At 36.4% G+C, this 11,941-nt stretch overlaps 1 protein-coding gene across 2 annotated transcripts in view; it reads left to right on the forward strand.

Annotated features, from left to right (window-relative positions):
* The window catches only part of LOC114459708 (aminopeptidase Ey-like), a 31,090-nt gene extending 21,125 nt beyond the window's left edge, over window positions 1-9,965 (forward strand). For both annotated transcript variants that reach the window (XM_028441877.1, XM_028441874.1), the window contains exons 14-21: window positions 81-136; window positions 214-361; window positions 455-546; window positions 2,347-2,457; window positions 3,729-3,896; window positions 4,596-4,733; window positions 8,072-8,153; window positions 8,255-9,965. In XM_028441877.1, the coding sequence (XP_028297678.1) occupies window positions 81-136; window positions 214-361; window positions 455-546; window positions 2,347-2,457; window positions 3,729-3,896; window positions 4,596-4,733; window positions 8,072-8,153; window positions 8,255-8,413 (954 nt within the window). In that variant the 3' untranslated portion in view covers window positions 8,414-9,965. The remainder of the gene's footprint in view (window positions 1-80; window positions 137-213; window positions 362-454; window positions 547-2,346; window positions 2,458-3,728; window positions 3,897-4,595; window positions 4,734-8,071; window positions 8,154-8,254) is intronic.
* The last annotated feature ends 1,976 nt before the right edge of the window (window positions 9,966-11,941 follow it).

Raw genomic sequence — 11,941 nt, forward strand, 5'->3', positions numbered from 1 at the left:
GTAGGAGCCATGAGGCACCTCTGCAGTGCGTCCACATGACAAGCTGTGCCCACAAACTCAGGTTTTTGTTCTTCTTTTAGGATATTCCTGTCATTAATCGAGCTCAGATCATTGACGATGCTTTTAACCTTGCAAGGTGAGGATTTACTTTCACAACCATTGTTACTAATGTCTGAAAGAGAGAGATATACAAATATCTGCAATCTCTTTCAGGGCAAAATATATAAGTATAACTATGGCTCTGAGTACGACCAAGTTCCTGGACAAGGAAGTAGAACACCTCCCATGGCAAGCAGCCACCAGCAACCTGAACTACATCATGCTCATGTTTGACCGCAGTGAACAATATGGTCCTATCAAGGTTTGTTAAGTTGTCTGTGTGATGTATTTGGTTCACACTTGTGAATTCTGATGCTGCTCATGGAGCAAACTAAATGTTACCTTCATTCCTCAGGCTTACCTTAGAAAGCAGGGCACTCCTCTATTCCAACACTTCACGAGAATCACTGACAACTGGAAGAAGATCCCTGAGAGGCACACTGACCAGTAAGAGCTGTGAATTTTTGTATTTACCACGCAGAGCTCTTGAAGCTGTTGTGTAAAGTATTAGTGGTAGAATAAATAATAAGGTGTCTTTGTCATTTAGATTTTCATAAAAATGATTGGACATAATGAAGTTTGACATACTGTAGACCAGTGGTTGGCAACCTGCTGCTTGCGACAATAACTCACATTTTAAAAACGGTACCTGTATGTCTTTCAAAAGTTGTCTTCATAAAATATGAGGGGTTTCACTTACAAGCAATTATGGGGTTTGGAGTACCGAAGAAGAATGCAAAGATGGTGCCGAAGCAGAAAATAAGTGCTTTTACTTCATTGTTACCAAGATAGAGTATCTTGTGCTTCTTTGCCAGACAAGGAATAAATTGACTCGTGTTCAGATCAGTGCTTAAACTGATACAATAAGATAAATTATTTTTTGTTATTTTTGTGCATTGTCAGTAACTCAGGGTGATTTATCCTTAATGTTTTCACTTACAGTTGTTACAATGTCGTCATTATGTTGTCATGGTTACTTTGAGACTTCTACACAGTAGTTTCAGTGAAAAGAAAGTTGTTGCACTTTATGTTATGATGGCAGTGTGTAACACTGCATTTTCTTTTTTTCGGTGAAAATGTGCAAAAACACTACTAATAAATAATAAATAGGATGTTTTGAATCAAATAGTTTTAACTCAATTTGTCCTCTGAATGATCAATACCTTCTGATAAACATGCAGAAACTTGATTTTTCATCTCTACATTTAATTTTGATATTAACTGGGTAGAATATCGCGATGTATCATGAAAATATCGTATCGTGACCCACGTATCACGATACGTATCGTATTGCAACATCCTTGCCAATACTCAGCTCTAATCTTTCCACATATCAAAGATTAACAATTAAGTGTTCATCTTACATCAATGTAAGACCTTTGGCAGTGTTAGAGCAACAGTGAAGCCCCGCCTCCTCCGGACAGTAAGTGACGAAAGCACGGTGGGACAGCAGCGTGGCACTCCTTACTACTGAGTAAAGTTGGTAAAAGCTTTATAAAGTAACCCTTACTGTACATATACTGTAAATGTACAACGACGTGTCCCTAAGTGTTTAAATTCAACTGGTTGTGCTGGTACTGACCAACATGAACGACCAGTCTTTTTGTCTCTATAATGCTCTACAAGAACTTTTAAAAACAGTAACCCGACTAAAGCTCTAGTATGTTTTATGATCTTTTGATAAAGAAAGCAATCAAAGTATCTCTATTTTGAAAATCTACCACAGGGCTTACATCTAAGCAATGTTCCTGCAATTTTTCATTTGTTCATTGCAATTTTGTTGTACTTGTTGCAATGGCAAATAAAGTTCTATTCTATTCAAATGTTTGCAGTGGTGTTGTCCCATGCTCTCTTTATTCCGTCTTTGTTTGTTTTCAGAGTCTTTCAGTTATTTTCCGAGAGGGAAAATCTATGTGGTTATGGGGGGTTACGGACATTTAAATTGCGGTTGCTCAAATGTGAACATGGTGACAAATTCACATTTGGTGGGAAACCTTCAATCGTTGTTGGCTACTTTTGATGTGTTGAGCAGCAGTGACGGGTATTCTAGTCCTTGTGTCAGATTAGAGTTTGTGTGTAGGTATGTGTGGAAGTGGGAGGGGCAGGGACGTGAAAGGAGGCAGACGTAAAAGTGCTGAATCAACTGGAAATGAGGAGCACGAGTTGCACTAGATCATGACATTATGTTTTTTACGGGGTTTTTTTGAGGGACATATAATGGTAATTACTTGTATTATTTATTTCCAGGTACAATCAGGTGACTGCAATCTCATTGGCTTGTGGTTCCGGAGTGAAGGGATGTGACGAGTTGGTAACTGGCTGGTTCAGAGAATGGATGGCAGAACCTGATAACAACAAGTACGTCTGTTCAGTATTTATACATACAAATGGAAAATAGAAGAAGTGTACATTCTGGGTTATATATTGGGATATTCTCTACTACTTTCCCTTGATTGGTGAAAACAAGAACAGCAAATGACTTGTGTTGTCAGGCATCAGTGCTTGAAATGTGCTGCCACTCAATTTAATATCCACCATGGCCAGCAGGAAGCAGTAGACAGCACAATAAAAGTGACCTTGTATAGTATTCAATCCCATTTGAGATATATGACAAAGCCAGAACAATCAATGACACAGATTTTGGGCATTGTTAGCTCTGATTGCTGCTGATTCCTGTGTCAATAATAATCTTTGTTTTGTAAGAATTATTATTTTTTTTTTTTTAACAAGGCCTGTATGGTACGCAGGAAATTCTTCACAGAAGTGAATGTTACTCAGAACACAGTGCAGTTTCTTCAAGGATCAGACAGATTCAGATTCCTCCAATTACAATTAAAAGCAATTACAAAATTTTATCACAATTATGTTCTCAATTACAATTAATCACAATTACTGAGCCTTTAATAAATAAAGCCATAAAAGGAAACATTTCTCTTGCGTTAGCTTTCTGTTAGCATTTCATATGATAACGGGTCGTTTGACCCATGTATTAAATCAGCTGTAAAATACACTAAAAATATTATTTATCATCTAATTTGTTTCTTATCTCTTGGTTACTTTGTAAGGCTTCCTAATCAATGACTATAATGGTATTAATATTTTTGGTGTGGGCGTCTGAGCTTTTTTTCTGTCAGTATACCCCTAGATTTAAACAGGTAAACTTAATCTGAAACATATTTTTATAATTTATATCTATGTATGTGTAAGCCATAGAACTGTAACATGGTTCCCCCAGTTCTGCATTTAATTTAAATTGTAATTGACAGTTTTTATAGTATGTCAATGCCAATTACAGTTAAAAAGTCAATTATCTATGAACTCAATTACAATTCAATTACGATTACAACAGCAACATATTTTTTTTCAATTATGACTACAATTATAATTATGTCATACTTGTAATTGATCATCAATTACGTGACTAGAATTATAATTGACCTCAACCTGGGCGGTTAAGGTAACTAATGATTTATATCAAAATTTTCCTTTGAAACATTTTTTTTTTTTTTGATTATCTTAAACTCAACTGAGAGTAAATATCAATAAACATTCTGAAGATTTCTATACAAAACCTATTGTGAGAATCCTGTTTTAACTCCCCATATTAATACATGTTACAATTTTTTTAGGATAAATCCCAACTTCAGGTCCACGGTGTACTGCAGGGCAATAGCATCAGGTGGAGAAGAGGAGTGGGACTTTGCATGGAATATGATGCAGAAGGCAAGCATTGCATCTGAAGCTATGAAACTCATGGGTGCTCTGGGCTGCACCAAACATCCATGGCTGATAAGCAGGTGAGTAGCTCTGGCACCAGATTAGACGTATCCGCCAGTTGGTTCAATATATTTTAGTGCTAATAAAAGTGCAAGTCTGTTCTTGCACTTTTATTGTTGTATTGCTTTATTGCTGTATTGTTTTAAGTAGGCTATAATTGTGTTATCGCCTCACTCTATAGTGTCAAATGTTTCCCTTTGAACTTTTAGAGTGTTGATTTATTTTGTCTATTTTGGTGTTTGTTGTTGCTGTAGTTGAGAAACACCCTCAACTTGAGGTATTTTCATTTGAATTAATTACATTATTGTGGCATATAAAGGTCTGATGTATAACAAAGCGGCTTTATAAAGTCGTTTATTGTTTTTTTTTTTTTTTTTTTTAATTATACCTGTAGTGAAAATTAATAAAACAAAAAAATTGTTAAATGTATTCCCAATAGACCAAATCCGTGCACCTTTTTATAAAAACAAAACACATTAAAATAACTTTTTAGAATGATTTAATGCCGTATGGAGAGGTTCCGTGCTGTCTGAAGTGCAAACATAAAAAAAGCGATTAATGACATTAATTTTTTTAGTGCGTTATTTTATTCTGTTATTAATTAATCACAATTAATGCATTAAACTGACAGCCCGAATGTATTTATCCCAAACTACAAATTCTGTCTTTTTTAATGTAAGTTGCAAGAGATTTTAATGCTGCACATTTGCCTGTTTCAGATATTTGCATTATACCTTGAATCCAGAAAAGATTCGTAAGCAGGATGCACCCATTGTCATTGCAAATGTTGCAAGTAATGCTGTTGGCCAACCACTGGCTTGGGACTTTATCAGATCCAACTGGGAAAAGTTATATGAGTAAGTATTTACCAGTTATACTTGATGCACAAAACTGCTGAGTGCACCATCATGCTAACATGTTAACAATATGACTTGGGTGCTCTTCGTTTATTGATTCTTTCCTCTACACACGAGAATAATATCAAGATATTAAAATATTCCGCTTTGTGATTTATGCTTTCCCTGTTTTAATATTACCATACAATACAAGAGATACAAGCCCCAGTTTAAATCCCTGTTTTATTACTGCTTTATTGCTGGTTTATGGGAAATGTCTAAACCCGGATGGCTTCTACTACTGAGATGTGGTTAAAATACAACATTAAATAACAGTGCAAAGTGCAACAACTCTTCCTTGTAGCAGCAAGGGTAGCAGTGAAGCACATAATGGAGCAAAAGCATGTGTGAATGAATGACACATTTCATCAGCTGACTGTAGATCAGTCCATCAGATGAAAATCAATACCTTTCCTATAGGATATCATTGATAAATGAAAGGATTGCATTTATCCATAAATATTCTTTCTTTCCAAAGAACAGCTGTCAGATTTGTGCACCAACCACTAACAATCGGCAGGTCATTTTCCAAGAGAACTGATTGGCCAGGAGGCGGGAGCTTATGTACTCTCTCAGATTTTATTCACAACTCAGCTAATGTTACCGTGGTGATTTACCCCAGTAAGAAGTTGACCAGTCGTAGTACAGCACACAGAATAAATCCTGGAAGTTAACACGATAAGAGAAAATCTAGCTCCTTAGTACAGGTCCAGTATGGTATACCTCTTCAGTCCCATTGGACCCGCCCGCAGGGGCAGCTCTTGCTTTCGTGACTCTCACGGGTCTTAAAATTGTAAAGAATGAATGAAATCACACATTCTACACCTCTCTATAATCCTAAGTAACGCAGATAAAACTGTAGCCAACCCAAAGTCAGAACAATAGACCACAGCACACACACCAGGCCATTATGTTCAAAGGGAAAAGTCAATAACTCTGCAAACTCGGCCTTTTTCCACGGCTGTAAGTCACAAAAAAAAAAAAAACAAGAGCCAACGTGAACCTACAGGCTGAGCTGAATCCACTGATATACAAGTCGGTTTGTTACGTACCAAAAAAAAAAAAAAAAAACGCCACAAGAGCAGAAAATACACAGCGGACAAAGTCAGCAATGATGACAAATTGTGTCTTACTTTTATTCTTTCTGATCCAAAGTTGCTCCAATGTGCATGAAACTCCTTATTTTGATAAATCCAAATTGTGTCATCAGATAGTTACCGCCATTACTAATATCACGCCATGTCTCAGTTGAGAAATCTGTCCAATGAGCGCATAGCGCTCCTGCGTAAAATGGCAGGTCCCTCGTTTATCCAGCTCTGAATGGCCAGGGCTAAAGCCCTGTCCCATAGTGTTTAATATCACCAAATTCTACAGGCAGTGAGCTTTACAACTCTGTCTGTCAAACATTCTGATTGATCAAAGCACTGCAGAATTAGAGCCATGCGTAACGGCATCAAAGAGTGGAACAAAAATAGCATTACGCATGGCACAGCAGAAACCTGAATAAAAATGTAAATATGTTCATTTCAAGCCGAATTGCAACATCTAGTGGTCAAACATAAGACTAACAATGATTGGAATCAATTTGACTGACATATTACAGTTACACACTTGTTTTCTAACTTGTGGAAAACATTGGCACAGTTGTGGCAAAGTGGGCTTCTGCCTGAACCTTTTTGTACAAAAACATTTGTGTCTTTGGCCTATTGTTTATTATTATCACCAAACTTGCTGTAGTTGATGTCTGCTTTTCGAGAGAATCAGAATCAGAAATGTTTTAATGGCCAAGTACAGTTTTAAGGACAGTACAAGGAATTTGTCTTGGTAGTTGGTGCATGAAACAAAAAAAAAAACAAAGAAAACAAGAACAAAGAACAACCCAGCAACAATAATAATAAATAATAGTGATAAATAAAGGATAGATAAAGAATAAGGATAAATAGGATAAATATATCAGTTGGTGACTGGGTGTGTTCATGTGGATGGTGGCAAAGGGAAAGAAGCTGTTTTTGTGTCTGGAGGTTCTGGTCCTGATGGACCGAAACCTCCTTTCAGAGGGGAGAGATTGAAATAGTTTATGACTGGGGTGGGAGGGGTCGGCCACAATCTTTCCTGCACACCTCAGAATCCTGGAGGCGTACAGGTCCTGGAGGGAGGGCAGATTGCAGCCGATGATCTTCTCTGCTGAGTGGATGATACGCTGCAGTCTGGCCTTGTCCTTGGCAGTAGCTGCAGCGTACCAGATGGAGATGGAGGAGCAGAGGATGGACTGGATGATGGAGCTGTAGAAGTTCACCATCATCTTTGTTGGCAGACTGAACTTCTTCAGCTGCCGCAGAAAGTACATCCTCTGCTGAGCTTTTTTGATGAGGGAGCTGATGTTCAGCTCCCACTTGAGGTCCTGAGTGATGATGGTCCCCAGGAAGCAGAAGTACTCCACCAAGCTGTCTGTATGAAGGAATCAGGTGGACCATCAATTGGTCTGATAGGCCCAGTGCAGCACGGGAAACGGCGTGATAAGCACTGCTTAGTGTGGTGTAACAGTGATCCAGTGTCTTCTCCTCTCTGGTCGGACATTTAATTAATTGTCTGTATTTGGGGAGCAGGTGTGAGAGGTTCCCTTTATTAAAGTCACCAAGCACAATGATAAAGGAGTACGGGTAGGTCCGCTCCACGCACAAGATCTGGTCGGCGAGTGTGCGTTGTGCCTCGCGCACATCAGCTGACGGTGGGATGTACACACCAACCAGGATGAATGAAGCGGGGGGAATAGAAGGGTTTGCTGTTGATAATAAAGATTCCAGGTGAGGAGAGCAGTGCTGAAGGATCACTGTCACGTCGTTACACCAGTTGCTGTTCACATAAAAGCAGATTCTAGCCTTCCCTATGGAGAATTGGCTTCATACGTGATGTAAATCTATAGTTTCGTTTGGGCGGACTACAGATTTCAGTATTTGCTTTTTAAATGTACTGTCACTCAGTATCATATATTTGAAAAAGTTCAGGGTTTCAAGGGTACTACTTCAATCTGAACAAAAAATAGCCATTTAGGTCATGGAGAAGCTTAGAAAAACGTTATTTGTTATGGTATGTGAATTTTTTGGAGAAAAATTGATCACGATGAGAAACAGTAGTTTACCAGTATTATTAAAGGAGAATGAATAAGACAAGATACATTATTCAAATATAGCAGAAGACTCAGCGTATACGCAACATAAATACAACACAATAAGCTGTAACGTGACACTGGTTTTGGATTGGTGTAATTTCAGTGCCTTTTGTTTTTTTCCCCTTTCAAGATATGGGGGCGGAGCTTTTTTTCTTGCCAGTCTCCTTGGTGGGGTGACATCCCGTTTCTCCTCCGAGTTTGAGTACAAGCAGGTAAAGCATCCTCCAGCAGTAACAGCACTAATGCTCCTATTTGAAAGGATCACATTCCATCTGAACTGAATCCCATTTCTTTTGACTGTCTTGCTCTCCAGCTAATGCAGTTTAAAGATGACAATGCAGCAAAACTGGGCGCGGCCACCATGTCTGTGATGCAGGCGATGGAGGTCACCAAAGCCAACATAAATTGGGTAGCAGAGAACAAGGAACAAGTTTATGAATGGTTTCTCAAAGAAACAACTTCCTCCAGGTAGAAACTTGAAGATACAAGTTTTGCATTTCCTGGGTTTTAATCCTCCTCAACAGTCCATCTAACAGAGAGTTCAGTTTAGTTTCATATTTCATGTCCTCACAGAGAATACAAAAGCTGCCTAAATGTTGTAAATATTTACCAATCTGTAGAAATATTTCAGGTTTCTACCAGGCTTCTGTAAATACAAAGTCTGAGAATGTAATAAAAGTTAAATAGGTGGAACTTTTACTTCATGGTCCATTAGAGCTGCCATGTAAATTACAACCAAATAGTGGACAGGGTTGGCTGAAAATTTAGTAGGAGAGTATTATTTGGGTAAAACAAAAAATTGCATGAAAAACACACTTAAATAAATCTCAACCAGTGGTATGTTACTGGTTCTCCTGATTCTCTGACTAATGTGTTGTTTTGTTAGTCAAAGATAAACGACATTTTCAAATGTAGAGGAGACCTGTATCCAAAACTACAGATTTTAGCTTAGCACAATAACCCTCTTACTTTGACACTACAATACATCTCATCTCTCCTCATTCTTCTTACAGACAATGATCATAATACTGGAAAAAACAAAGTTCCTGCTTAGCTTTTCCTTCCATTTTTTATTTTTTTTATTTTAATTTTATTGTTTTGCTCATCCAGCTTTTTCTGTGAACACAAAAACCTGATAAAAATTAAATGTATAACTAAACTGTGTGTATACACTAAAGGTAGAAAGGTTTTTTTCCCCAATCATGTAAATTGTTGCAGTATTTTACTGATAAGATGTTGCTCATTCTGAGTTCTAAAATTAGGTTGTATATTTCTACAAAATAAAGTTTGGTTTTTTTGCATTTAGCAGGACAAAGTGTAGCTTTGGAGTAATCGTTTTATTTCAAATGAAGATCCTTGAATAACATCTAGTTCCTCAAACGGTGCTACTTACAATAATATCTTTCTTAAAAGGTGGTTGTAAATAATAATTGACTTAACAACAATAAAAAAAATTAAAATAAAATAAAATAAAAACCATTTCAAGAGGGAGATGAAACAAAAGCACACTGCATACATTTCTCTTTTCTTCTTTTTCCCCCCGATACATTGAATTTTGCCAAAATCCTGTAAAATGCAGCCATAACACTTTTACAGTGAGACTTAGATAGTATTGGTTGACTGTGGAATACCAGATTAAAATGAATAAAACTTACTGAATTACTTTAACCATAAACACTAATGCCTAACGTATTTAAGTTAAGTACAAACTACAAATTAACATAGCGTTCAGTATTTTCAAATAGTTATAGTTAATTATAATAGTGTATAGTTATAGTTAATTATAATAGTTTATAGTTATAGTTAATTATAGTGTATAATAATGAATTTGTTCTTCATCACATATGGAATAAATCATGACTTTATTAGTTATCGCTCTGTCACTAAATAAATGGGCCATTAATTTAACTTAAATTGTATTTTCTCAACCCTTGTGTCTTTTAAAACTTAAAAAATAAAAAGTTGCCCCCCCCCAAAAAAAAAACAAAAGGAAAAATCCATACATTTGTGGCAACATAACTTTGGGATTTTATCTATTTATATATTATTGACACATTGACACATGAATAAATAAGATGGAATATTTCTGCCAACCCTTTGGTTGTTCTACAAAAAACCGTATCTTGTGCAAGGTTGACCTTTGGTTACATTTAACATTGAATAGAATACTTTTATACTACTTCCACTTCTACTTTTTTTTTTTTTTTTTTTTACTACTTTGCGTTTTTCGTTTTGATATGTGTAACTTTCACGTACTTTTTTCAGTGTTTCCAGATGCGTTAAACTGAATGTGAGTAGCAATCACGTGAAAATCTTTATTTTGTAAGCATGCTAAGTATCTAATCTTTATTGTTTGCTCACGTTAAATTAGACGTTTCTATTTAGTAAGCAGGTGTTATACAATTCTGTTCATCTGAATTCACAACATGATCTGTTTTCAAGTTGCCTTGAAACCTAATTGACCAATAATTAGCTCAAATAATTGAAATATTTTTACAATGCATTTCTGTTAACATTTCAGTTGTCACACATCTTCTAAACACTGCACGTTTGTCATCTTTGTAGAAATTTGAATATTCTGCTTTGGAAATTGGTGAAAAATAAAGATTTATAAAAACCCAAGATTTGTTTGAGAGTTTTAATCTGAGGCCGTTGGGGGGATGCTTTTCTATTTAGTTCTTATACATGTGTTCACTTTGTTTGTTGGCACACCCTGATTCGTTTTTATTATTGTATTTGGTTAGCCTTTGCTATAGTGGGTTCAACAGTGTCTTGTTTAGTTTATTTCCTGTCTCTCTGTATGTAATGGTTTCCTGTTGTGCCAAAACACCACGTCTTGTCAGCAGTTTACTGAACACTGCTGAATTACTGGAAAAATAGTTACAGTTACTGGTTACTTCACGAAAAAAAAAAGCAACTCATTTGCATTACTGATTAACTTAAATTAAAAACAAGTGCATTACTGTGAATACTAACTTTTACATTACTTGAAAAACCATTTTATATGCTTTAACTGATGCTCTGATACTGTTACTGTACGGTGATTTATACACACTTGGTCCTGGTTTTACAGTCTTTTGGTTCAAAGCTGTTGCAACAGTGTCTTTGGATGTGAGTGTGTGTCCTTTGGCTTTGAGCTTTGTCATAATTCCACAGATTAGAATAACTTCTTCTGGCAGTAAATTGGACCTTTGAGCCAAGACGCAATGAATTTATTTTATTGCATAGATGTGACCATCACCAGGAAGGATAAGAAACACTTTATTAAAGAGAGGGCAGTGTTACACCTAGGTGAGGGGGAAGGGAACAGGGAAGAGAGAGTCAGGGTAGGATTATGGGCAGAGTTACATTAGAGAACAGAGAGAAGGAGTTAGTGGTTATATCTAAAACTGGTATTTGGGATTGTGTCTAAGGTTAAGCCCAGTGCAAGCTTGTCCCACAGCCCTGTTTTATATATCAGATCACCCAATACATTTTATCTGTGGTTTTCAGGTTTCTCCAGTGTTTTTGTAGAAGTTATTGAAATAAATATTGCAAATTGAGGAAAATCAACTTATACAATACAATCCAAAATCACCAAAATGTTTTTTAAATTTTTTTAATCATTATTTCTTTCATGTACTACATATAATAACGCCAATGAAGATTATCTGTTGTTTTCAGGTTTCTCCAGTGTTTTTGTAGAATATATTGAATTAAGAGTGTCAGGCCTGTTTCTGTGAAATAACCATGGAACTAAACATACATTCTGCATTATCTCAGTCCTCCTCCAAGGACTTAAAAATTACGGTCTCCATCATGTTTTCTCAGAGAGAAGTAGTCATGTGACCATGTACGTCACGTTCTGTGACGTATATATACAAAAAAAGTGTTTTCATAGCACTTTTGCAAAACATTTCAATATCGAAACGTCTGAAATTCCTCCTCATGAAAGCATAAAAACTTCTGTGTGATTTTTTTTCTCAAAATTCAGGTGTTTCCTTTACCAGTTTTTAGTTGT

Source organism: Gouania willdenowi, chromosome 3 (genome assembly GCF_900634775.1).
Source record: "Gouania willdenowi chromosome 3, fGouWil2.1, whole genome shotgun sequence".
Lineage (NCBI taxonomy): Eukaryota > Metazoa > Chordata > Actinopteri > Blenniiformes > Gobiesocidae > Gouania > Gouania willdenowi.